The sequence below is a fragment of the Musa acuminata genome, chromosome BXJ1-1, assembly GCF_036884655.1.
Source record: "Musa acuminata AAA Group cultivar baxijiao chromosome BXJ1-1, Cavendish_Baxijiao_AAA, whole genome shotgun sequence".
NCBI lineage: Eukaryota > Viridiplantae > Streptophyta > Magnoliopsida > Zingiberales > Musaceae > Musa > Musa acuminata.
Window position 1 is genome coordinate 2,558,681 of NC_088327.1, and position 26,344 is coordinate 2,585,024.

Genomic DNA, 26,344 nt, shown 5'->3' on the forward strand with positions numbered 1-26,344 from the left:
ACAACTGATAACTTGGATTTTTTGAGGTTTAGTTTTGATTCATAAATGAATTAATGGAAATTAGAGAACAAATTGACAGTGGTTAGGACCTCAATTTATTTCTTAAACTGTATGTCTTAAAAATGAATTGGAAATTGAAGGAAAAAATTGAATAAAGGACCCGAATTAGTTGTTCCAAGAAAAGTAATATCTTGATGGAATAATTGACCTATTAGTTTTGTTGAGCTTGAATCACTAATCTCATTCTTATAAACCAATCCAAATCTCCTAGACTGATCCAAGGTATTATAAAAATTCTGTTTAACATCGGATTCATTCTCTATGGCCCTGGTGAAAGTGGAGTTTGAATGTCCATTTAAGCCTTTATTTGATGGCAAGTATCCAATCGCATTATTTGATTGTTCATCTACCACAGCCATTATTTCTTGGTCTATCTGTAGCTACAAGACTTGAGAGACTAAAGATTCTCTACGGCCTCTGCATGGAAAGTTTAAAATGTTTGAGATTTAAGCTGTGGAAGATGCTTTAGTCTTTATAGTTGTTGACCTATTAATGACCCTTCTTGTTATTGCCAGAACTAATTGTGAATTAATCATCTGTTAGTAAGCCAAGCAAGAGAGCTTAAAACGATACATACTCATAATTACTGGTTATCATCACACTATCTCCTGTGGATGTCACTTGCAACCTAACTCATGGACAGTTCTTTTTCACTAGGCCATATATGGTATCTCTGATCTCTCTGCTGAAGATGATCATTCCATCCATCTTGGTTGGTGCATAATGAGTCAACTTCCGAAAATTCTTGGACAAGTTATGATTCCTTATCAGATCATATCCAACTACATTAATTTTCTTGTACAGGGCATCCTGGGACCATTATGAAATGTTCAGCATTGCATTTGTGCTTATCACTGAAATTTCTTGGTCAATTGGCATTAATTAAGTTCCTACCTTCCGTCCGAAAATAAAAGTTAGCTACATCTTTAATTTTTGTTATATTATCTCTACTTCATCTTCTCCATAGCTTGTAAAGCTCAATAAGAAATACTTGGATTGATTCCACATTGACCTTTGCTTGTCTCTCGTGCAGGCTTCTTACCAGAGGAGTGGGATAGCTTTTTTGTGAAATATATTTATCCTTCCTTCACTCCAACAGTCCTCTTGTTTCTTGGTGGTACCGTTGCTTATGGGGTCTTCAAGTACTTTCAGGCTGAGAAAATGAAGAGCTAAGTGGAGAACAAATGGTAAAACCAGGGAGTTGTTCTGTCGTTGTATCATACGAGTCATTTGTGATTATTACATCTGATCTTGTTGGTTAATTTTGTTGCAATGTATTTTAGTCAATGTCCACAGGTGTTCAAACTCCTTTTTCATATGGGCAAAGGAGCTAACCGAGAGTGGCTTAAGATGGGCGGATCACTCCCAGGGCCTACCCCTCGGTGTTTTAACGATGGTGCGATACATTGAGGCATTTGTCATGTCATATAGCACCATTAGCACACAGTAAGCTGCTACATGTTTCATCGGGTTTGCGCCCCCATCAAACACCTCTTAGGTTGGTAGCCAAAGGCTCACAGGGATTTGCTCATCTTGGATTGCCTAGATAAATAAGGATTTGGTCGGGGCGAAGTCAGTTAAATCTCCCCCGTAGCAATATAAAATTCTCAACACATGTTCTTGAGGTGTTGGTCCATCTACTACAGCTTTGCTCTAAGGGTGTACTCTGGTAGAGTCCACGGATTGGGCCTCTGACTCAGGTATTGTTGATTGTGGACGATGTAGTTTGTTGAACTCAACTGTGGGAGATGGCAACATTCCATTCGTCAAGTGGTCGTCTATCGATCGTGGATGCTTTGAGGTGACAGGTATCGGGGTTGGTCGAGGCACCTCGATAGGTGTTCAAGGAGCAGTTGGTTGTTGTAGGGTTGGTGTTGCTACCGATTGAGCTAACTAGGGGAGGAGGGAGATGATAAATTACATCATCTCAATGAGTTTGCTGAACTCGACCAACATTCCATTCGTCAAGTGGTCGTCTATCGATCGTGGATGCTTTGAGGTGACAAGTGTCGAGGTTGGTCGAGGCACCTCGACAGGTGTTCGAGGAGCAGTTGGTTGTTGTAGGGTTGGTGTTGCTACCGATTGAGCTAACTAGGGGAGGAGGGAGAAGATAAATTACATCATCTCAATGAGTTTGCTGAACTCGACCAACATTCCATTCGTCAAGTGGTCGTCTATCGATCGTGGATGCTTTGAGGTGACAGGTGTCGAGGTTGGTCGAGGCACCACGACAGGTGTTCGAGGAGCAGTTGGTTGTTGTAGGGTTGGTGTTGCTACCGATTGAGCTAACTAGGGGAGGAGGGAGAAGATAAATTACATCATCTCAATGAGTTTGCTGAACTCGACCAACATTCCATTCGTCAAGTGGTCGTCTATCGATCGTGGATGCTTTGAGGTGACAGGTGTCGAGGTTGGTCGAGGCACCTCGACAGGTGTTCGAGGAGCAGTTGGTTGTTGTAGGGTTGGTGTTGCTACCGATTGAGCTAACTAGGGGAGGAGGGAGATGATAAATTACATCATCTCAATGAGTTTGCTGAACTCGACCAACATTCCATTCGTCAAGTGGTCGTCTATCGATCGTGGATGCTTTGAGGTGACAGGCGTCGAGGTTGGTCGAGGCACCTCGACAGGTGTTCGAGGAGCAGTTGGTTGTTGTAGGGTTAGTGTTGCTACCGACTGAGCTAACTAGGGGAGGAGGGAGATGATAAATTACATCATCTCAATGAGTTTGCTGAACTCGACCAACATTCCATTCGTCAAGTGGTCGTCTATCGATCGTGGATGCTTTGAGGTGACAGGTGTCGAGGTTGGTCGAGGCACCTCGACAGGTGTTCGAGGAGCAGTTGGTTGTTGTAGGGTTGGTGTTGCTACCGATTGAGCTAACTAGGGAAGGAGGGAGATGATAAATTACATCATCTCAATGAGTTTGTTGAACTCGACCAACATTCCATTCGTCAAGTGGTCGTCTATCCATCGTGGATGCTTTGAGGTGACAGGTGTCGAGGTTGGTCGAGGCACCTCGACAGGTGTTCGAGGAGCAGTTGGTTGTTGTAGGGTTGGTGTTGCTACCGATTGAGCTAACTAGGGGAGGAGGGAGATGATAAATTACATCATCTCAATGAGTTTGCTGAACTCGACCAACATTCCATTTGTCAAGTGGTCGTCTATCGATCGTGGATGCTTTGAGGTGACAGGTGTCGAGGTTGGTCGAGGCACCTCGACAGGTGTTCGAGGAGCAATTGGTTGTTGTAGGGTTAGTGTTGCTACCGACTGAGCTAACTAGGGGAGGAGGGAGATGATAAATTACATCATCTCAATGAGTGTCTGAACCTCACCATATGGGTTTCAGAAGACCTTGATCAAGACCACCATATGGGTTGGGGTCCCTATGGTAGAGAGAAATCGGGGTCGTTGAACAACTGTCGATACTATATCGGGGTTCGCAACGAGATGGAAGTGCCAAGGGATGTCATTGTCGATGGTGGAGCATCCTTGCTCGAGCGCTCATTGAGTCGATGGAGTGATGTTCTTGTAACATGAGCCTTCCTTTGAGTACCAAAATGATGTTGTGGATCTCGTTTATGTCCAGATCAACTTGGCTCAGTTTGGATCTACATACGCATGAAGTCGGATTTGGTTGAACGAAAGGTTCGAGCATTCGTTTAGTTGCCAACTTGCATGAAGAATGAGGTCTAGTAAAGTCCTCGACGAGGTCCCTCCGAAGCTCTAATTAATTTCGAGATAGAAAGTGAGAGTTTTGAGTAAACAATAACATACCTCAATCGTTGTGGCATATGGGTTTTTTTATACGGGGCTTGACCCAGGGGGAATATTATGTGGTATGAGCAAAATAATTCTTCTGAGATTTTATATTGAACTGATATCTATGTGGCTTAATTGTTGACTGGGTTTGTTTCCACCTACTAATTGTACTGTCACGTGTTGAGCAGAGATTGAGGATAAATATTTTTCATATCAGTATTGGTATCAAAATTGGTATTAATACAAGGTATTGGTAATGGTATATGGAATGATAATGGTATTGATATTTGTATGGGAAATTATTGATAATTATAATGAAATTTGTAATGCTGTTAGTTATGGTAATGATATTGGCAACGATAATGGTATCGGTAATGGCTATGATATTGATACTGGTGATAGTATTGGTGTTGGTAAAGATAATAATAATGTTAATGTTAATGTTAATGTTAATGCGACAGGCAAGTAGGTTCGAAAGAGGAGGATAAAAAAAAATCGATTACAATGAAAAGTTTATATAAAATTATGTTTTTATCTTTTTTTGTACGTAACAATCATCGAAGAAGTTAACGATGAAAGGATAATCGAGATTAAATATTTTACTTTCGTAAGTATAGGAATCTCGATACAATTTTTTAAAGTATAAGAATACTAATCATAATTAACTATACGGGCAATATGCAATTACCTTTGATATTGTTAATGAAGAGCGTGAGCCATCTGCTATCGCTACAATGGTGAAAGCATCTTAGATTAACATGATGACACAAATCAAAGGCATCACTCGTCGACGTACTACTGTCAATACAACTCTCCGGAGGGAACATTATCCTTTGTTTCATGTTCGATCTGACGTACTAAATATGGATTACGAAGATTGCCACCGGCATGCATACGATGGATCATATGCAAATCAATGGTTTGAGAATCTAAAAGAAGAATCTTTCGTTATTTCTGGTGATAAGTTCGCCGCCAACAGAGTCACGGTGGATGCAAACCTCAAGAGGCGGAAGAGACTCCAAGGAGGAGTGAAAGGAAGGGTGCAGCGAAAGGATATCCTCCGAGGTGAGATCGATAGGGTAGGTAAGAGAGTAGGCAGGAAGAGTGGCATCAGTTGAGTTGTGCAAGATGGTGTAGGTATCATAGGGTGATTGCAGTGGCGGAATACTAGGGCTGAAGTCAGCATATGCAACTGGAGGAGGAGGAGGAGGAAGAAGAAGAGACTGGACCGGAGGAGCCACTGCGGCGGTGGTGGCCGCCGACCGCTGTTGTGCTTGTTGATGCAGGATCTGCTCCAGATTCAGCTGAGCAATCTGAAGAAAGGCTGGTGGAGGTGGACCACCATGATCCAGACTCTGACCTAGCGGTGTTGGAGTCTGCTGCGGTTGCAGCGTTGCAGCTGATGCCTGCTTTGCGGCATCGGTAACCCTCTTCTCCAGGAGCCCAGATGCCGCCGCCATCGGCCACATCTCCGCTTGCAGCATCGGAGCAACGAACCTCGGCTGCATCCACGGTGCAGCAGCGCTGCTATGAGCATTCAGTGATAGAAACCCTAGGTTTCCACCGTTCTGGAAGCACATCAGCGGTGAAGCCAAATCCACGTTATCGTCATCTTCACCTAAACATTTGGAGCTCACAGGAAGATGAACACATCACACACAAAGCAAGTGATGACGAAGTAGATGATGTTACCATGGTGGCAGGGGACTGCAGTAGGCCACGAGTGCTTCATCCCCAAAGGAAAAGGAGATGGATACATCGGAAAGGTCGGCAGCGGCTCGATCTCCCATGGTGACACCCTGAACTGCCTCTCTCCAACTGCGTGCTCGTCCCAACTCACCTGCCTCCGTGCACAAGAAGTCACTGAGACAACAACACGCGCACGCAGAGAAGCACAGCTAAAGAGACTCGTTACCTTCACGGAGCGCCAGTGCGAGTTGGGCCAACGCACAGGGTCGAGATCACCGATCCCTATAATCTTTCCCATGTATCTAACACCAACAAAGAAGTGAGCAACCTTCATGAGTCGAAATCTTACATGATGTTGGACCGAAGAGTTTGAGGGAACGAGCTCGGACATACCGTCGAACACTTGACTCTGACGTCTCGAAGAGCATCCGGAAGCGCATGCCCACCAGCAAACGCGTGCGGAGGACTGCTTTGACGTACTTAGACAGTGGAATGACGAACTCAGATGGGCTCGCCCTGCAAGAATGCCATGAAACATCAGTCTCTCTCTCTCTCTCTTTGAGGAATCGGAACGAACACTTTGAGTGAAGCCCCACATTTCACCTTGGGAAATAAGATAGGGTGAACGAGCTATTCGTGGCAACGGCATGAGCAGCGACGAGGCCTACGTGCACGGCGTCGGCGGAAGCAACTCGCTGCGGACTCTGAGCGCGCCGAACTCCCAGGAGCAACTCACTGTAGCCGTACCTGTTGAAAGAAAGCCAGTGAGATCGAAGAAGAAGCCGAAGCTGAGTCGACAGTGGCAGACGAGTCGTAGGTGCAGTGATGTATACCAGATAAAGATCACAGAGTCTCCTGCGACCAGTCTCTTTGCGTTCACGAAGAGAGTCCATCCTATGGTGAGGAGATGCCTCTTTGGCTGGCCTGTATCAGGAGAAACACCATCCCCTCCTTACACGTACTTTAGCATGTAATATGAGTACATGTAAATTGATCCATGAAGGGAGATTACAATTCATATGAACCAAAAACATGACTTTGTTCAACCCACCTTATGAATGATTAAGAAACATTGAAACCCATCAGAAATGATACTATTGAAACCCATCAGAAATGTAAGAACATCAATGCACAAATTTGTAACTATCTCTTGAGAAGGGATATGTTTCTAGAAAGATATTATATATATTTGGTTTGAAAGTATGGTACATAAAAAATTCATGACGCATGAAAAATGGTGTATATTCTATCAATGCAAGATGTAAAGAGCATCCATGTACAATAATCTTACCTCTTTGTCATCACACAATCTCAATCTTTCCTTTCTTATTTTTCTATCAAATTGGGTTGAGTTCTTCTCGATCTCTCCTTTCTTATTTTTCCACTAAAATGAGTTTTGAGTTATAATAAAAAAGCTTTTCCTCCCAAGAAAACAAAAAAGGGGCCACCAAACTCTTCTCTTTCTTTTGTCAAAGGACAAGAGAGGTGGTGTTACTGTATCATTTCTCACATGAACATAAAGAAGATGACGCTTTAAGTTTAGTAGCAAAGCAATTCAATTCCTGTTTAACCAAGAACATAAGATTGTTCCGACTAGCCTCTGAGAGTTGGGATCAATGCCATGCTGCAGAAGGGAAATGTACCTCGAAAGGTGTGCCGAAACTTCCATTCATTGCCATGGAGGTCCTTGGCGATCAGCTCCTGCACAGGGGGGTCCCGTGAGAAATCCTGCAAGAAGAACAGCACAGGTAAAAGAGAATGAATGGAGCTGCTCATCCCATCCCCTCGAAACAAATGCTGAACATATTATATATATACCAATGGAGGGAACACTTTCTCTGCAGCTCGACGGGGAATGGAGCAGCAACCGTGCGTGCTGGTGTCGCTTGCCGTCAATGTCTTGCGGAAGTAATTGGTCGGATGTTTGCTTCGCGTGCCCAGTTCAGTAGGCAGATGAAGATCGTTTTGCTTCACATTACAAATCATGGAAACTTCTCCATCAAATGCACGCATATACAATGTTGGAATAGAGTGCAGAGATGGAGTTCATTACTGGACTTAGGGCTTGCAGTGTCATCTGGGCATATACTTCGTCCGTCTCTTCATCCGCCTGTGGATAGAGAGAACAAGCGTTCGTGTTCGCGGGTGTGCACATGATCGATCAATCACGAGATAAGTCTGGGACGAACTTACAAGCATGGTAACATTATGCAGCTGACACACCAGGTGAGGAGGCAAGCTCGGGAAGCTGGGGAGGGAACCGGTCACCCTGTTGGTTGATGCAGCCACCTGCGGAGACGACCTAAGTGGCAGCTCAAATGCTCAAAGCAAATGGATTAGAGCTTACCAGCTCGCTGTGGCCCTGCGGAAAGTACACCACCCGACTTCCAACAGGAGGCAACGACACCAGCGGTCCAGCGCAGGCATGCCACAACTCTGAATTCAGACGCAACGCTCATCACGAGAAGCAACATGAGAGAAATGGGAGATTGCAAATCGAGCCTTAATCATGTTCGTAAGGCATTGGCTCGTCAGGTAGACTCGAGATAAGTGAAGAATTTGCAGGAACGAATGATATAGTTTGGAGTATTGGCTGTTATCCTGACATCAACGAGCTGCAGGTTCCAACATAAGACAGGTGGAGATTCTTCTAAGATGCCTGCACCGCAGAAGAATGGCTGGTGAGCCAAGACTCTGCGGCCGGTTCTTGCAACGAGCAAGCAAAGTTTCATGGATTTGGAAGGACAAGCAAAAGGAGAAGCTGGACAGAGGGGAACTCGAACACGGTTATGGAAAGTTGGAGATTAGAGAACCGATGGGATGCGGTTTGAGTTGGAATAAATCGTTGAGCTGAACAGACTAAGAAAAGCTCACCTTCCTCCTGCAGACGGCCGAGACCGGACGATGAGAGCCTCATCCTTTTGTCTCCACAAGAGAGATTACAGCAATTGGGATTCTCGGAGTCGATTTCACGGAGATCATCACCGGACTCGGAAGCTACGGGAGCGAGCAGGGAGTTAAAACCGGCTTCGAGGGTGCACCGCCTGGCTCCCATTCGTCCCCCCCCGGAGAGTTAATGCACCCGCACCACCACCTTCTCTTCTCTCTGCACAGGAAAAGCTACCTTCTTCTATTTCACGTAGGATTCGCTGCAGTCTCACTGTGGGCAGGGAATGTCGCATACGTGTAAAGAGCAGTTCTTTTCTTACAACCCTTACCCGTTTCGGCGCCCTCACCTGAACGGGCAAGTAGGCGACTGCAGGGAAACAGGGGTCCCCCGGCGGGACCCATCGGTGACTAATTTCGGCAGGTGGAGACGGTAACGGGACCTGCCACATCGATTTTAGGGTTCTTGTCATTGTGGTGTGCCCATCAGTGCAGCAAACTCTTTTGTGAGATACTTATTGATGGCGGTTAGGTGCTGCTGCTTTGGATGGTTACTGGGAAGATGGGCTACAGAGAAGATCTAGCAACTGTAGTTTGCCCGGATTCCTGACTCCCACCCCGACGCTCTCGACTGGTCTGGCTGGCTGTGATACGAAAATAATAATAGCACGTAGTTGTCAGCATTCGTCAGAGAGGCAACGAAGCTTTTGACACAAACACATCACGCTCACTTGTACTCGAAGAAGCGATGTGAGCTTGCAAGCTCTTCAAAAGCGACGAGTACGTACCCGACTGTTTTGAGAACACGAGCAGCTTTGCCGTTTACACTTACAAGTCTGAGCTTTTTAAATCAGGGAGTGAGGGAATTCTTAGGACCACAATGGATCGATCGGCTCGGCTCGAGATTGGTCCCCCGACGAGTAGAGCCACCGGTCACCGCATTAATGGAACGAGATGAAGAACCGCAAGATGCCTGCGGGCTGCAAATGGCAAGGACAAGTTGCAAGACACATCAAACATGCAGTAGAGACAGTGACAGGACCGCATGAGAAAACGCCAGCTATTTTGCTCCACAACTTAGATCTCAAGTCCAGGTTAAATTTTCTTGTCCCACAAGACCTGTTCACTTGGACACAAAGCTAGCAACCTAAACGAGGCAGTAGTAGAGTCTAAATTGTTCGTGAACCCAAAATATGCTGCACACCCATAGTAATAATATTTGTGACATGAAATTGGTGGTCCAAAGCGATGGCCCTAGTGATGTCACATACAGAAATCATAGGGACTGGCTGCCCAACTTGTATTTAGTGCAAGGATGGCAAACTACCATGCTTGTTATGTACTTAAAGCTCTCAGATGCCCTATCAAAGTTCTCATTTCATGGAGCCTCCGGCCTTAAAAGGGTTGGTGCGTGGCTGCGATCTCATCCTTCCCGACTCGTGTGGTTGCTGGGTTGATGGAAGCGCCCACCCTCTCGTTTCCTCTTGCCGGTTCCCTACATAATCAACAACATGGGGGGGTCAGGTCAGATGGCATTAAGTTAAAGGGGGCAGCGCAAACATGTCATGCAAGTCTAGACCGCAGAAAAATATTATTAACTTGTTTTCCTGTCATTAAAAAGCAAACCGACAGAAGAAGATTATATACAAGATATTGTTAGTTTCCAAGGGTCATGTGTCACGAGTAGAATTTGCATTGATCCAAGGTCTCCAAATCAATACACGTGAATCCATGAGGCAACAAGAAAGGTGACCACTGTTGCAAAGTGAGGTGTAATATTTTCAAACATTGAAGGGGAAAAAGAGATCTATTTTGGCGTGCTGACGGCCAGACGAGCAGTACCAACAGCAGTCACCATGCCAAAGCAGAGTTGCTGCTGCAGCAAAGAAAGGAGCAGCTACTGCATATGGTTGGCCAGACTGGTAGTGGCAGCTGCTAGAGATGCTACCAAGGAAAATGGTAGCAACTAGCATCCTGAACACTAAAGGGTAAAACAAAGTAGGAAAATTTAGTCAATCGTAACTTATTTGTCAACCAAGTTGCTATCCATTAATCATCCGCAAGCAATCTGTGACGGAATAGATCATGGATCGTTAATTATTACTCATGTACAGGATAGGATATTCTGGAGCTTGAAACAAGAACGGATGAATGGCTTGACACATATGGTCTACCAGGGGAATTTAGTTTTTAATGGTTCCTAAATACTGTTATCTCTGCAGGGACGAAGTGGCTTTGCCTTAGTGCAGCACAAGAGGCTTTGGCTCACATATACATTTCCCAAGCACCTGATTGGAAGCCTATAGAGATATTACCATACACACAACTATATTAGGCACAATGATGACGAAACAACAAATTTTATTACACAAACTATTGACTGTTAATTGCCTGTCACTTTCTCACCAAAACCAAAATTGTAAGGATACCATATGGGACAACCACCAATCAGACATCAACTAAATACGACCTTCCAACACCAAGACTGTATAGACTCTTCCCTGCACCACATGCATGAAAGCAAAGGCCATCATAACCTAAACAAACTCGTTCCCATTTAAACTAAGTTCATCCTCAACACTATACAAGATAATTCTCAAAAACAGTGATTTAAAAAGCACTAAGCGCTAAAAGGCGCCAAAGTCCCACAACGCCTAAGGCACTAAGCACTCGCCTAGGCGCCTACCCAAGCGAAACGAGGCACTCCCGAATATTATAATTAAAATAATATACAACTAAATAAAAAAATGCTAAACATGTTTATGAAGACCTATATTAGAGTTAAACTACTTTGTACACTTGTTATTAATTCTAAAACCTAATATATAATTTCAAGACAATAAAGATTAAAGATTTAACAATCTATTGTTAACAGTATATTATTTATTGTTAACAATAGTTAAGAGGGAAGAAAAAACCGTTAAAAGTAGCAGAGGGTGAAAAAACCAAGAGGAAAGTGTCACTGATGGTTGACAGTGGGGAAGGAGAAGCCAGCGGTGATGGAGGAAGCTATGGATGACAGTCGCAACAGCGGAGGAAGCTTCGGACAACAACTGCGAGAGCGATGTAAACTACAGACAGTAGTAGTGACATTGGCGACACCGACGGAAGCTACGAACGACAACGTCATGGATGGAGGAAGCTTCCAAAGTGTACATCAATCGCGGAGGAAGCTACGATCCTCTCCCTCGACAGTAGAAGGAACTACCAGCGATGGCAGAAGGAAGCTACGAACGAAGGCTAAGCCGTCGAACATCTTCGATGACAACAGAGGAGGCCTTGGCCCGCTACGTCTATGACGGAGGCAACGACAGAAAGCGTCGACAGCGAAGGCAGGAGCGCTCGCTAGGGTTGATCGCTTGAGGTCGAGTGTGCGTGCGGGGGTGGCTTTTGCCAATAAGAAAGGGGATCGCTCGAGGTCGAACCAGACTTAAAAAATGTGGTTCGGTTCAAGTATTTGAACCGGGCGCTCACCTGAGTCGCCCAACGCTTGGGTTCGAGCGAGCGCCCAGGTGACACCTCATTGAAGCGCGCCGCCTGGGTCTCTATTGAGGCGCTTGGGCCTTGCCTCGCCTCGCCCGAGTGCCTAGGCGAGCGCCCGGGCGCCCATTTAAATCATTGCTCAAAAGGAAGTTTTTCATCCTAAAAACAAATTATAGAAGCTGTTATTAAGTGACTACATGCATTTCAAGAATCTACAACAAGAAGCTATAATATCCCAACTATTTGAGACTGACTACATGTATATTACTTGCTGTGGAGCTTTATTTAGTGCAATTTCACTATTCAAACTAAAAGCAGGTCAAATCTTCACATTCTAGCCTTCCACCCATATTTCATAATCGACCCACCGCATCTTAGAAACCTATAATATCTACTTTTGGGAATTTAATGTTCATTTTACTTCGTTTAAAATCTCTAACGTCCAGCATTGGCCTCTATGGTCAACATTACCTAAAAATAGTAGGCAGAATTTCACATGGTAATTCATTGACTGACGCACAGGGTACTAAAACCACATACTAATGGTGGAACATACTGTAATTCCCACTTCAACAAAACCAATGAACCATGTCCATTGCTATATTATTGTCAACAAGATATGTTAATTTGATGTACTAAAAAATGCAAACGTATAAACCAATTTAAAAAACCTGTTGTGTACATGAGATTCATATTGAATGTTTGCCTTATTAGTTTATGATAGACCAATCTTTCCATAGTTTGGCATAGAAATGCTATTGAGATTCAATGTTAAATAAGCTGCATACACACCCAAAGAGGACTTGACCTAAAATGAATTCCGTCAAAAACTTCATTACATTAACCCTTCTATACAACCTAAGGCATGGCATTCATAGAAAGTCATTATAAAGGACAATCAAACAAAAGAAGTTTTATTCCCTTCAACCAACCGCACGTTACAAATTCTCTTTCTGATTTAATTAAAACTAAAATAAATACAACTGTTTTCAAACTCTTCTTTCTGTGACTTTCAACATCATTCAAAGAAGAAAGAAAGTTCTATATTTCACAAATAATAAACTAAGTCAAAAACAAATTTCAAACCAATTTACTGCAATCCAAACAATTTATACTTATCTACCACAGTATATTTCCATTTTTCCTAATCTAACCAAATAGAATCTTAGGAGTACTACCATTTAGAAAGAGAAAACTTGTAGCGAACTAAAATATTGATCTCTTCAACAAGTCTCAGCAAGTTTCTGACAAATATTATAACTTTTGTTGGCTTCGATGAACAGTTTGTCATACTACTAGAGAAAGACATCCAACTACATAAAGATGCATGTCGAAGGCCTTTTAATATATTAAATCAATAGAAAGTAGGAAAAATCAACATAAACAATTATGTCTCCATTACAAATAATAAGATATAAATCTAAACCATATTTTGTCTTCACTGCATCTGCTTTTCTTTTTGTTTTTTTGTTCTTCCTCTTCTTCCTACAACTGCTGTTCCCCCTTTTCATCGGTTTATATCATTACTTTCCTGTATTTTTCTCAATTTTGACTACAACTACTGCTATCGCTACTATTCTCCTTATCCACTTCTACTATTTCTTGATAATAAATGTTGCCTTGATCAAGATATTTTGTATTAGAAGTTAATTGAATATCAACTACATTTAAGATATCCCTCTTATATAAACAAAAGCTATGTAGCCAAAACCCTAGGAAGCCAAGGTACAAAGAGGCAATATATTGCATGTAGCTCCCTCCAAGGCAGAGTCTAGGAATGGTCAACATATGCAACCTTACACCTACAAGCAAAGACACTATTTTTGTGACTTCAGCCTAAGCTCACTAATCTATTGCATGTGTCTCCCTCCAATGGAGGTCTATATGATCAGTGTAGGCAACCTTAAAACTACAAGCAAAGACACTATATTTGTGACTTCAACCAAGGTATGCTAATTCAAGGAACCAAAGGGACACTGTCAAGTAACACCATATAATAGCGAATCGAACAATGCAAATGCCTGATTAAAAATCATACAAGAAACAGTTTGCACGCCTAGCTAGTTAGATACTTAGCAAAAAAATTTACATCACATACTTCTAGATATAAAGGAGCTAGTTAGATACTTGGCAAAAAAATTTACATCACATACTTCTAGATGTAAATGAACTATTGGTTTTTCAGACTTCTTACATGGCAATCTCCAAAAAATTCGGGTTCTGATAACATGTATCATTGATACACAGAACACTTTGTATCAAATGCACAAGTTAAATATGTACGCAAACATAACTGAATAGCTATCGACTCAACAAAAATAACTTAGAGGGCACTAGTTACTTGTCATGCAATCCGACATAGCACCCGATACATAACTCAGGAGGAAACTTTCACATAAAAGGTGAATATACTTGTCTCCCCACTTTATGCAGGCTATTAGCAAGGATACACCATGATTATTAACCATCTAGAAAAAAGCATTCCACAGTAATAGCTGGATATATAGATAAATGCAGATGCACAATTGAAGATAGTTCAGTTTCAAATCGTGTTAAATAAAGAAATAACAACAAACTAAACTTGCCATTACCAGGCAAATCAAGCCCCGGGTTCCATCCAGGTAAGTGTTGTTTGGCCTTTCCTTTCCAAGTTTCCTCAAAAACAGGCATCTCATCTGATATTTAACCAATTGCAGTTAAAAGAAATAATTTTAAAAAAAATCATCCTAAGTTGCAGCTCGATGAAGTGACAAACCTTCATTCAGATTATGTAACATCTGCACTGTGTCTACTCTCCCATCAGAATTTAGTTTTCTTGTTACTGAGTGGCCCTACAAAGACAGTGACCAGGATGCCTAATATTAGCAAGGTACACGAAACATTCCACTGAAATGTAATTAAGAGTCTTAAAAGATTATTTAATGTGGACAAATGATCAAGTTAGTACATACTTTCTCACGGATCCCTCGAGAAACCCTGTGAGAAGCTCTACCAGTAGTAGTATCAGCCTCCTTGCTTTCCTCCATAATAACCTGTCTCAGACAAATGGGGTGATAGCATTAAGACAAACATCAATCATTACTTACGTAATGTTCTAAACATTTTATTTTAAGAAAAGTGCATTAGTTCATCAATCCTGATTACTCACTCCGTCACCACCCATTCTCCTTGCAGTGGATGAAGTGTAATATGCTCCATTTGGACCGCCATAAGTGACTGTTGAGCTTTGGAAAGAAAAAGAACGACCTTGTGGTTGCATTGGATTAGACTGGTTATAATTGTTCCTATACTGCATGTACCTGCTCTTCTTTTCTGCAAAAATACAACCCAACTAAGAAATCCTGCATCACTTGACAACGATCAAGTTGTTCACAGTGCCAACTATAATGAAATACTGAAGCTAACAGATCAGCATCTACACCTTCAACTTCATCAGAATCCTGAACAAATGGCTCTTTGGTTGTCCTAGAATGTTTTCTTGTGTTCTCTTTCAGCTCCTTGTCAGCCTTTTCTCCTTCTCCTCCATCATCATCATCAGAGAGCTCCTGAATAATTGGACCCTTCGACTTATTGACAGGGGGAGCCTGCTCCAAAAACCCAGCATTGCTAGTCTCTCCGAAGACGCTTCCTCGACCAGCAAACATGCTGGGACCAAGCATGCTCGGGCCCATCATGCTTCCAAATGGCTGCGTGAAGAAAGGATCATCGAAGGGGTCCCTCCCACCAAAAAAGCTCGAAATCAGACTCCCTGGTCTGCCAAAGCCACCAAACCCAGCAAATGGATCCCCAAATCCAAAGAAGTCATCTCTACCGCCTCTTCCCCTCTGCATCTTCTCTGAAAAAAACTCTGTACATGACAATCAAAGCTTAATCACGCATCGACAAGCAGTAAGAACCAATTACCGTTCAAGAAAAATCCTATGTCTTACACAAAAGCGAGAAAATAATAATCGCTGTAATTACAAAAAAAAAAATGAAGCAAGGATTGTTTTAATTTTTTCCTGGAAGTATCCAATCAATCGATATTCTCCACATATAATTCACCAAACCCATTTCTCGCCAATCAAGCACGTCAACAGAGAACTAAACTGAATCCCCAAACCAAATCGAATTCTAGCCAGAAATAGAACAGCCAAGAAACCCTATGTAGCGGCACCCAATCGTAACAAAACTCTCCCCCCGTCCCAAATCGAGGGTAAGATCATCGATCAACATATTCATCGGGATCAAAAAAACGTCTGGAAACGCGCGCAGAAAAAGTAATAAAAAAATCCAAGAAAATTACGGAACACGAGCGATCGAGCCGGGAAGCAGTGGACTCGGCGGCAGCCGAATCGATCGGAGGACCCGGATGCGCGAACTGGAGAATTGGGGGCGACGGACGACGAAGAGGCGAAGCCTTCTTCTAGGGTTCTTCTCAAGAGGACGATGGATTCCCCAAAAGTCGCGCAATGGAAGCGCCGAGAGAATACCCCTTCACACACATATATTTAATATAATGGGGAATAGAGTAGAAACATCGAGAGAGGACTCCTCGACGGTCGTCATTTGGGTCGGTCGGCTGACCAAACCTAACCAAGTAAAACATGGTTTACATTGTACATTAATATTATTAATAATTATATATTATTAGTAATACTAATAATGATATTAATATTAATTAAATTAATATAAAATAATATTAATATTAATATTAGATTAGTTATATATGAAAATTGATATGTGGATATTCGCACATTGTTGCATTATAGTGTCTGATACTGATTCACTAAATTCGAATAATTACTTAAATGACCAATAAATTTTACCATCATTTTATCTGACTAAGTATGCCTTCAACTTATCTTACTAACATCAACAATTAGTTAATATGATAATAGAAATTGATAATACACTAAATTCTTACATCATAATATGTGACCATGTTAATTATATTATTATATGCTAATACAACAAATGCTTTCTACTTCAAATGCTCTTTAAGATGAACAAGCTACCTATATCTGTTTATGAGCATGAAAGCTACAAGAGAAGGTAGGTGAGCATATGAAGTGATGCATCGCATTGGACCAACTTGGCTCTCAACCCTTCAATATGCAAAAACAATGCAGGGAGAAACTTGTGATTATGTTCTATGAGCACTGGGCAAAACATATCAGAAACATTAATGTACATGTCAAATGCAATTTTGTTGACAAGAAAAATTATACGGAAAGCAACACATTGAGAAAGGTTTATCACATCAAATCTCTTGATTAAATTCAAGCTCGATATCAACTAGTTAATGTCATAAACGGAGTATGACAGCTAAATGAGGAAAGTATTGTCCTCTTGTCCAATACTTTCGAAATTAAGATACAAGCAATCTATCGAATATATATTACTTTTACATGTCACAATAATATGCAAGTTTCTTTATCAAAATCTCACCACCCATAAATTAGGTGATAGACAATCGGCGGTGTTAGAATCGGTGACTTCTGTAATCTACTCAGGGGGCTCGCGTGGTCTCCAAACAGTCCCCTTTGGTTCATCCATTAGAGCAATGCCCTTGTCATAAAGCTCTTTTCTGATCTTGTCTGATTTCTCATACTCCTTATTTTTCCTTGCCAAGTTCCTATCTTCGATCAGCTGCAGGACTTGCTCCTCGATTAACCCTGCTCTCGATAACGCTTTATCCTTCAGTTGCTGCAAAACCTATCAAGGCAAACAAAGAATGTTTTTGAATGTGAATAACTCTTCAAATCAACGGTTCAAAAAACTTGGGTTACCTCGGCGCAAGAACTACCCAAGAGGCCCAAAATGCCAAGAACATCCTTAACTTCCTTCTCCAATGCAAAAAGAGTAAGAATAAGTGGCTTTTGTTGCTTCTTTCCCTATAAAAATAAATGCAAATTAAACTACATAGAAAAAACTCAGTATGATTAACTCAAACACGGTTATGAAGCAAGAAAACATTTACGATGAACAAAAATGTTCACCCTGAGGACAGCACATTCTTACTGTGTTATTTTCTACGAGGTAAATAAGGTAATGCAAGAATTCATTATTTCTGAATTCAGATGGGGAAAGAAATATTATGAATACCTTGAACTTCTTTAAGTTGCTATTTATCGCCTTAAATGGCTCCATAAGATCATCTAATATAACAGCAGTGTGGAGATCATCCGACATAGATGCTAAAAAATCTGAGTGGAATTTGTCAATTAATTCCTTGATATCAGCTGGGACTTGGCCCTGGATATTTTCTTGACGAAATGGAGAAAGAGCCTGTTCGCAGTCATAGAGTGTCTACACATTTCAAACAAATCCATGAGATTAGTGGAAGTGGCCTTTAGAAACCATATAGAAAGCATAATCATAATATATAACAAAGAAAGCCATCACAGATGTACAAGTCACAAGTAAACACCTGATATATGTAGAAGACGCGATCAGATGCAGTTTCAAGCTGCCTGTCAGAATAATTGACATCGGAACGGTAATGTGTACGCATCAAGAAAAACCTCAAAGCCAATGGATGATACCTCGCAATAATCTATAGCAAAAGTTTGATTATAAGATAATAGAAAATTAAGGTACAACAAAAAGAAATAAAATAAAAAGGACATCATTGACCATTACATCTCTGATCGTGAAGAAATTGTCATCAGACTTTGACATTTTCTGATTGTCCTTGTTCACAAAGCCATTGTGCATCCAATAGCTTACTTTGTGCTCTGGGCATGCAGCTCGGCTCTGAGCAAGCTCATTTTCATGATGAGGAAAAATCAAATCTTTTCCTCCACCATGAATATCGAAAGCATCACCTAAATATTGGGCACTCATAGCACTGCATTCAATATGCCAACCTGGTCTTCCAGGGCCCCAAGGACTCTCCCAGCTTGGTTCACCAGGCTTAGCAGCCTGAAAATTAGACAATAATTGGAGCATGGATGAATGAGCAAAGGCCAGGTCTAGAAAGACAGTGAGGAAAAGTTAGATAACGCATGACCTCACCTTCCATAATGCAAAATCACCTGGATTTCGCTTTCTCAAGTCAACAGAAACTCTTCCACCTCCACCAGCACGATTATCATCTAACTTTCGTCCAGACAATTGGCAATAATCAGGAAAGTTATCAATGGAAAAGTAAACATCTCCTTCTATGGTATAGCCATAGCCATTCTCAATGATCTGCCATAAAAAAATAAATAACTGTTAAGTTTTTTATCAAATTAAAATTAGGATGTTATCAAATGATGTCCTTGAGTGTCTAAATTCAATATCTGAGATTACATAAGGGAGAGAACAAAAACAAGGTATCATACATGATTATTGTACCCAAAAGTTTACTTCGTTTGTCTAACTATGACATCTGCTCAGACAATATGAAACAATTACATTATATAACGCCTGTATTTGTTCAGTATTTTGCTTTGATATTTTAAAGAATGGGTATGAGCTCACGCTTCAAACATAGGCCACAAGTATATCTGCATACTTCTGCAAGTCTTTAACATCACTCTTAAGATAGTATAAGATTCCTTCTCTCATGGCTTATGAATAGAAAAACTATAAGATCCATAACTATTTTTTTTTTAAAAGTCCTGAATAAAGGTGGACTATATTTCAGTGCATTGAAACATGCTAGGGGTGCCACAAAATCTATAGAATAGAGGCTATTATAGAATAGAGGTCATTGGGCACCTAAGTCTTTTATGTGGAATCTTTTAAATGATAGCATCTTTTATGTGGAATCCTCCAATGGTGCCAACAATAAAGAACTAAAAACTATAATTCACAAATGACATAACAAGATCAACTACAAGACAGATTTATCAACTACAAGACAAAAGACAAACTTATCTCTTAATTTCAAATTGAGTCGAGCATATATTTACAGTACTACATCAAATACCTTAGTTATCATATCCTTTATCTGCTCTATATGATCAGAAACACGTGGTTCAAGTGTTGGAGGCAGGCACTGAAGCTCAGCTACATCTTGCAAAAATGCTTCAGAGAACCGACGACTCAAACTTAAAGGATCTTCCCCTGATTCATTTGCTCTTTTAATTATCTGCAAAGTGGATAGAATTATCACATAACTGACATGTTACTTTCTATGTAGAAATCAATGGCAGAGGCAGCAGAATAAAAAAATCTTGGCCAATTGGATTGTATGTACAATAATATCAAGTGCCAATGAAACATGAAATATAGTTTATTACAATATTTTCTCTGCAGTATCCTTGCTATAATTTACACAAATCATGAAAGATGAACAACTTGAGAAATAAAATCTAGATTGATAAAAAGAAACTTAAGTAAGTGACTAACGTTTTATTTCTATTTAGGTTCTTATTAAGCTCTATTTTGATGTCTGACCCTCCTCAAGCCCAGCATTGGTGGGAGCCCTGTGCAAAGGGTCATCCTTTTTCTATTTGGGGTACCCAACACAATTCAAGAGATATGCAAAGTAGCAAGATCAAACATTCTGGGTGAGAAATCAACTAGATTATTCTGATTATAGAAACTTTTGACAAAATAATAACCATTCAAGTGCTAATTACAAGTCATCTATAAAGTGAAACTCTATTCACCAATTAACTTGAGTTGAAGCATCAAGTGCTGTAATTATAGGCAAGTATAATCTAACAAAAATATTCATGGCCTCAAATGTGTGTTTCCTGGATCACTGATGGTAGCAACCCACCAGCACACAAGAATGGAAAGTGAAAGCATTTAAAAGTACTAAAAATTACAGTGTTCATCACTTTGTGTAGCAACATGGAAATTAAAAATGTTATAAATCTGGTTTCCTTTAAATAGTTACAGTTCTTGCAATTTTGCATAAGCTAGAAATGGACTTCTATTGAATGTAGATAGTTTAGCAAAAAAAAAAATGAAGAAAACAATAAAATAATTGCAAGCTTAGGCACTAAATCAGTAAAAAAATGAAAAAAGATTAAATTATTATGATTTTTCTTCAAAGAGTAATCTACAGTATGGATTTACAATTGTTAGGCTGCATGATGTGCAGTATCGTTCTAACAACATTTTGATAAGATATTTGTGATGCGTTTCAATGTAAACCCTCACAAAGTCCTGACACAATTGCATAACTTCTCAAAGTTTAGAGATTTGCAAAATATAAAATTCATTTACAGTAACTATGTAATTAGAGGAAATAAGGAGAGAAAAATCAGTTCTAGATTGCATATTTATTAACTTAATCTCATGTCAGATGTGAAGAATGGTCATAGATGTGATATGCTATGGACACAACATGGCAAATCTTATAAGTTTAGGGCACAACACAACACGGACTATACACTGTACATTTTCATATGTTATTTTAATTTAATTCTTGGTATAACATAAACAATCTATGATTATCATATGTACAACTTCTAGAAGACATAAAAATCATACATACAACTAGCAATTGCTCACAGAAATACTTGCAATATGTAACACTAATAAATAAAACAAAATCCAAATGGCATACATATTTGTTGATATTCAACATGGCTAGAAGCCTTATAAAAAACAATTTAAGTGCTCTAGAAGCCTTATAATTTAATACTTTGTATGACATAAACAATCTATGATTATCATATATACAACTTCTAGAAGACATATTAACCATACATACAACTACCAATTGCTCACAAAAAGTACTTTCAATATGTAACACTAACAAATATATCAAAAGCCAAATGGCATACAAATTTGTTGATATTCAAACATGTCTAGAAGCCTTATAAAAGAACAATTTTACGTGTTATACACATACTTAATACAATAAGCGCTAATGGTACAAGACTTCTAAATGTTGTGAACTACAAACAAGCATCAAGAAGTGTTCCAACATGCATCAAGAAGTGTCTGACAAGTCTTGGTGTCTAACACGGGTGTCAAGCATTCTAGAGTGCTTATGCTCATAGTAAGTCCTTTTTCCCTTTGGAGCTCCAAAACTCAGTTTGGCTAAAGATACACCCTAAATTACCAAACATTTAATTTACGAGTTTTGGATAAAACCCTAGAAAAACTGACGATACATCAGTCACTATTTTTACAGATCTTCCACTTCTGTCACTATTTTTAAACTAGTAAGACCATACATCAGTGAAGAAATCATCTGCCATTTGGATCATCCTTGCCACCATTATATTAAAGAACTGACCATCAATCACTGAAAGGATTAAACTCTTAGACTTTGACCAAAACTCTTCTGACAAGCTTCTGTTTTCATACTCTCACAGACTGCAGATTCCCATGATAGAAAATTCACTGTCAAGTATTTTAATTGATTAAAATCATTGGACAGTCAGCAAATTAGCTGAATGCAATTTGCATGTGAGCTACTCAATGGTCCATGATTTACCACCAAGTTGAAAGGGTGCAAAGACCACTGACCTAAAATATCTATGGAGGCAAGAAGTTAGGCTCCCAGAGGGCATACATGGCTGTACAGTAGTCAAATAATTATCGCATAATTTTATACTATGACATTCTTAAGAAAGTCAACCCCAATCTGAAATGCTTTATAAAGCAAATTTTAACTGAAGGAGAAGCATTAATGTTGTAGAAATTTCTACACGCCAACAACTAAAAGAAATGTCATCCACCAAGTCAATGATCAGTATTTGTATCCCATGAATGCAAATTCTATGATAAACTATATGACCAAAGCTTCTTTTAAGTGGCAATTTTATCTTTCTCATCACAGAAACATAAAATAAAAAAACTGAACAGAAACCTCTGTTCGTAAACAATGAAACAGGTAATATGACCAAAAAAAAAACTCTCTTAAGTAAAAATTAGACATACTATAGAGACCCATCATCTGCTACATCTCAAGAATGTAATTATCCGCCATCAACTATTCAATGTGAAAAAGCATCTAACCTTATCATCAATGTCGGTGAAGTTCCGCACGTATTTAACTTCATAACCCAAGTGTTTCAAGTACCTGCTAATTGACAAACTGTTACATAAGTTTTGACAAGATATTTTCATTGCATTAGATCTGCATAAAATTCATGGAAATATACTTGCAAAAGTGAAATATACAGTCAAGAAACAAAACACCTATGTTACATGCATCATAATTTACACAACATGAAAGCAGTCAAATTTTGTAAATAGCATAGACACATGTTACTAACTTATGAATCTAACATTTTTCACCAGATTCTAGCTCACACAAATTTGCCGATATATGCTCAAAAGGTGTCTCGAACATCTCAGAATCTTCATGGTTAACTGGTTAGCCAATGGTACTTCCAAAATGTATGGATGGCTTGGACTGACCATCAACAAGAACAACATGATTGCTAGCTAGATCATGTAACCAGCACAACCAACAGAATTTTCTGGAACACTCAAAAGTTAAGCCAGTTATCGACAACTTAAAACAATCTGAATGGTTTTAAGTTTTCTGGTTCATGGATCAACCACCAAGGATTTTCTTTGCACAACAGTTGCGTGTGTAACTTAGTAAATGGTAAGCACATGCAGTCAGAATAGATAGTGCAGCCACTGCCAAAATAGAGATATTCAGGGAAGATAAGAAAACAAGATATACAAAATAGAGATATCAATGCCTGTCAATTCTTCAACCAATTTATCATCTTCAGGCTCTCCTCGAACAATTCAAGAAACTAACTACTTCTCTACACTTTTTCATTCTCCACACTAAGACAAACCGAACTAATCCAGTATAAGAAATTAACTAAAGGACTGAACCATCCCAAGAAACCAAGCAGAGTGGGTCAGTGGCCATCAGTTTTAACTGGTTTAGCAATTCTCAAACCAACTGTCGGGCTTCCAGGCCTCATTCTTGAAGGATAAAGGTAAGACTTGATGCGACAAAAAATGGTTGGAAGATCACCAGACAGATTTTCCTTTTTTGTTCTGTGTTTTTCATTGTTTTCTTTCCTCTTTTGTTGATTTCTTGTTTCTGTGGCACACTGTCGCTTGCTATCAAACTTGACAATAATGTTTTACAAACCAAGCCAACTCATTAAATAAGGTCAAACCAGCCTTCTCATACAAAAAAGACATGTCCAATCAAGGAATATATCTAAAGGACTGAGCTGACCTAAAATTCAACGCAAATGGACTGTGATCATCAGGTATAAATGGTTTCACATATAATCATCCGAGCCTTTTGGCCCAGTGATTTACTTCGATACCTTCAACTAAACCACATTAACGGCGAAGCATCATGTCGCCCATATATTCCCCAAACGCATAAAAAAGAAGACAAAATCATATGCATCCCAAGACAGAAAATTTACGAACAAATCGCAGATTTGAAGCGGAAAACAAAATCAACTAGCGAAGGACGAAAAAAGGGAACGACGCAGACCTATAGAGTACGTCGAAAGCGACGTAAGCACGGGCGTGGCCGATGTGGCTGAAATCGTAGGGCGTGACGCCGCAGACGTACATGGAGACCTGGCCTTCCACGCGAGTCTTGAACACCTCCTTCTGCTTCGACATCGAATTGAACAGCACCAGTTCCGGATTCCCCATCCTTCGCCCCCCTTTCGATGTCTCTTTCCCCTCTTCCCAAGGACCTAAAAACCCTAACTCACGGCGACGGCGACGGCGACAACAGCGTGTGCGTTCCTTATATTCCTTATATTTCTTTTTGGGATTTCCCTATAAAATATTCAGATGTTTTTCAAAAGATACTTCCTCTTTTATTTCTTTTATTTTTTTTATTTTTTCAAGCAATATCCCTAATTTAATATATATATATATATATATAATATCCCTTAACAGTTTTTCTGGTAAAATTTACTCATTTTTTGTTCATTTTTAATTGTTATAATATTTTTTTAATTTATAAATAACATTTATAATAGTTTATTTATGTATTGAAAATGATAAAACATTATTGAAAAACACTGTAAGTGATATTATTGTATGTTTCTAGTTATCATTATTTATAGATCATTATAACATAATATATTTTAAGTTTATAATTAGCTTGATTGAGATTAAAATTTGTTTAGTTCACTTATAGTATTTTTAAGTATACTTTACAATGTTTTTATTGTGATGGTCAGATCATTATTATAATAGGTCAAGAACACCATACTGGACCATAACACTATAACAAAAGAAAAAACTTTGAAGGTGTAATTTAGATATTTTAATAGTTAAAGAATACTATTTGGAAAAAAGCAAAATGAGAGATACAGATTAGAAATATCCAAAATGAGGATTTTTTTAGCAAAATCACCCTTTCTTTTTTTTTTTTTCTTTGTACAAAAACCCTCCATTCTATTTTTTTTATATTGAGCTTTCATCGCAATTAAAACACTATAAAGTTTTAAATAATTTGAATAGACTCTTATTCTAAACTAAACTAATTATAAATCTAAAAATATGATAATATAATAATCTATAAGTAATATAATATCACTTACAGTATTTTTTCAATAACGTTTATAGTATTTTTTTTATAATTTATTAATTAAATATTATTAAAAAAGTTGTTAAAAAATATTATAAACAAGTCAAATAAAAACACTGAAATAGTTAAAAACTAGTTTAGAAAAAAGGACAAAAAATTTCGGTGAGAAAAGTTGTGATTTGGATTTTTCAAATTAGAAAGCAATATACTTTGTTCCTTTTTTTTCGTGAAAAAATAAAATTGAGGTAAAAATAGCTCACGATATTTGAATTGGCTTTTGTTACAATTGAAGGTAATCAATCAATCACACAAATTGCGAAGGCAGGAAACGATTACGTACCTGAGCGGAGCAGAGGAATTCCATCCCGATCATGAAGGGGAATGAATGTTTCTCATGGGCGGGCATATCATAATAGATTTGTCTTTGTGAAGGAGGGGAGAATAATAGTACGAAGGAAGCACGACTACGCCTCTGTGCATTGGCTTCCATTGTATTGACGTAACATGCGAAGATGGACACTATCCGTAAAAGCCGTGGCAATTTGTATTATAATTTCAGGGCGTGGATTCTTCCATGCCAGATGGATCCTCTACTGTGAAAAAGAGAGTGCAGAGTTAAAGAGATGATGCAAAGAAATAATAAAGATTGGGATTCTAATGCAAATGCACGGGTTGATATGCTACAGGATGTGATCCATTTCAAATGTTATCCAAGTTTTTGATCTTTTTTCTGAAAATTTAAATTACACATTCACATACAAAATGAAATAGAAATGCTGTTCAATTATCTAACTGAAAGTAATAAATATCATGCTGATACTTCAGAAGGTTAAAAAAAAAAAAGAAGAAACCAAATACTGTTTTATGATTGTTTTGCATTAATTCAAAAAACACAATAAATTTCTTGTTTCCATTAAATATACTGTCGGTGAGATTCTTTCTTATTGATCTTATGACAAAATTAAAGAGACAGAAAAAATTAATATGTTTTAAGTACCGCTGCTCAGACCCCACATTGACAAACTGCCATAGCTGGACCGTATTCTC

General features: G+C 39.4%; 3 protein-coding genes across 3 annotated transcripts; all 3 read right to left on the minus strand.

Annotated features, from left to right (window-relative positions):
- Positions 1-4,593: 4,593 nt before the first annotated feature.
- Positions 4,594-9,312, minus strand: LOC135604756 (auxin response factor 6-like). Its single transcript, XM_065094436.1, has 13 exons — positions 9,186-9,312; positions 8,386-9,041; positions 7,859-7,947; positions 7,705-7,800; positions 7,565-7,621; positions 7,330-7,479; positions 7,155-7,239; positions 6,345-6,435; positions 6,115-6,258; positions 5,905-6,027; positions 5,738-5,813; positions 5,515-5,662; positions 4,594-5,440 (listed from the first exon to the last, which is right to left on the minus strand). Exons 2-13 carry the CDS (start codon positions 8,564-8,566, stop codon positions 4,752-4,754), a joined length of 1,929 nt encoding a protein of 642 aa, XP_064950508.1. The 5' UTR covers positions 8,567-9,041; positions 9,186-9,312; the 3' UTR covers positions 4,594-4,751.
- A 248-nt stretch (positions 9,313-9,560) lies between these two features.
- On the minus strand, positions 9,561-16,350 carry LOC135604825 (uncharacterized). Its single transcript, XM_065094497.1, has 7 exons — positions 16,166-16,350; positions 15,302-15,727; positions 15,029-15,192; positions 14,832-14,912; positions 14,636-14,711; positions 14,472-14,555; positions 9,561-9,892 (listed from the first exon to the last, which is right to left on the minus strand). Exons 2-7 carry the CDS (start codon positions 15,708-15,710, stop codon positions 9,771-9,773), a joined length of 936 nt encoding a protein of 311 aa, XP_064950569.1. The 5' UTR covers positions 15,711-15,727; positions 16,166-16,350; the 3' UTR covers positions 9,561-9,770.
- A 753-nt stretch (positions 16,351-17,103) lies between these two features.
- LOC135604890 (cysteine--tRNA ligase, chloroplastic/mitochondrial-like) lies at positions 17,104-24,494 on the minus strand. The gene is made up of 9 exons (XM_065094563.1): positions 24,242-24,494; positions 22,777-22,840; positions 19,781-19,942; positions 18,880-19,056; positions 18,505-18,786; positions 18,293-18,418; positions 17,968-18,171; positions 17,652-17,756; positions 17,104-17,577 (listed from the first exon to the last, which is right to left on the minus strand). The coding sequence occupies exons 1-9, from the start codon at positions 24,406-24,408 to the stop codon at positions 17,368-17,370; spliced, it is 1,497 nt and encodes a 498-aa protein (XP_064950635.1). The 5' UTR covers positions 24,409-24,494; the 3' UTR covers positions 17,104-17,367.
- Positions 24,495-26,344: the final 1,850 nt, after the last annotated feature.

Bases quoted from the DNA above. Each gene is read 5' to 3' on its own strand.
- LOC135604756 (XM_065094436.1), bottom strand. From the start codon at position 8,566: ATGGGAGCCAGGCGGTGCACCCTCGAAGCCGGTTTTAACTCCCTGCTC. The intron at 7,948-8,385 runs GTGAGCTTTTCT...GTCTGAATTCAG, and splicing joins CGGCCGTCTGCAGGAGGAAG to AGTTGTGGCATGCCTGCGCT. The intron at 7,801-7,858 runs GTAAGCTCTAAT...TCGTCTCCGCAG, and splicing joins CGCAGGGCCACAGCGAGCTG to GTGGCTGCATCAACCAACAG.
- LOC135604890 (XM_065094563.1), bottom strand. From the start codon at position 24,408: ATGGGGAATCCGGAACTGGTGCTGTTCAATTCGATGTCGAAGCAGAAG. The intron at 18,419-18,504 runs GTAATGGTCAAT...CTTTTGCTATAG, and splicing joins ATTTCTTCACGATCAGAGAT to ATTATTGCGAGGTATCATCC. The intron at 17,578-17,651 runs GTAACCCAAGTT...TTGCCTTGATAG, and splicing joins TGGGTAGTTCTTGCGCCGAG to GTTTTGCAGCAACTGAAGGA.
- LOC135604825 (XM_065094497.1), bottom strand. From the start codon at position 15,710: ATGCAGAGGGGAAGAGGCGGTAGAGATGACTTCTTTGGATTTGGGGAT. The intron at 15,193-15,301 runs GTGTAGATGCTG...GTATTTTTGCAG, and splicing joins GGATTCTGATGAAGTTGAAG to AAAAGAAGAGCAGGTACATG. The intron at 14,712-14,831 runs GTATGTACTAAC...CTGTCTTTGTAG, and splicing joins CTCGAGGGATCCGTGAGAAA to GGCCACTCAGTAACAAGAAA.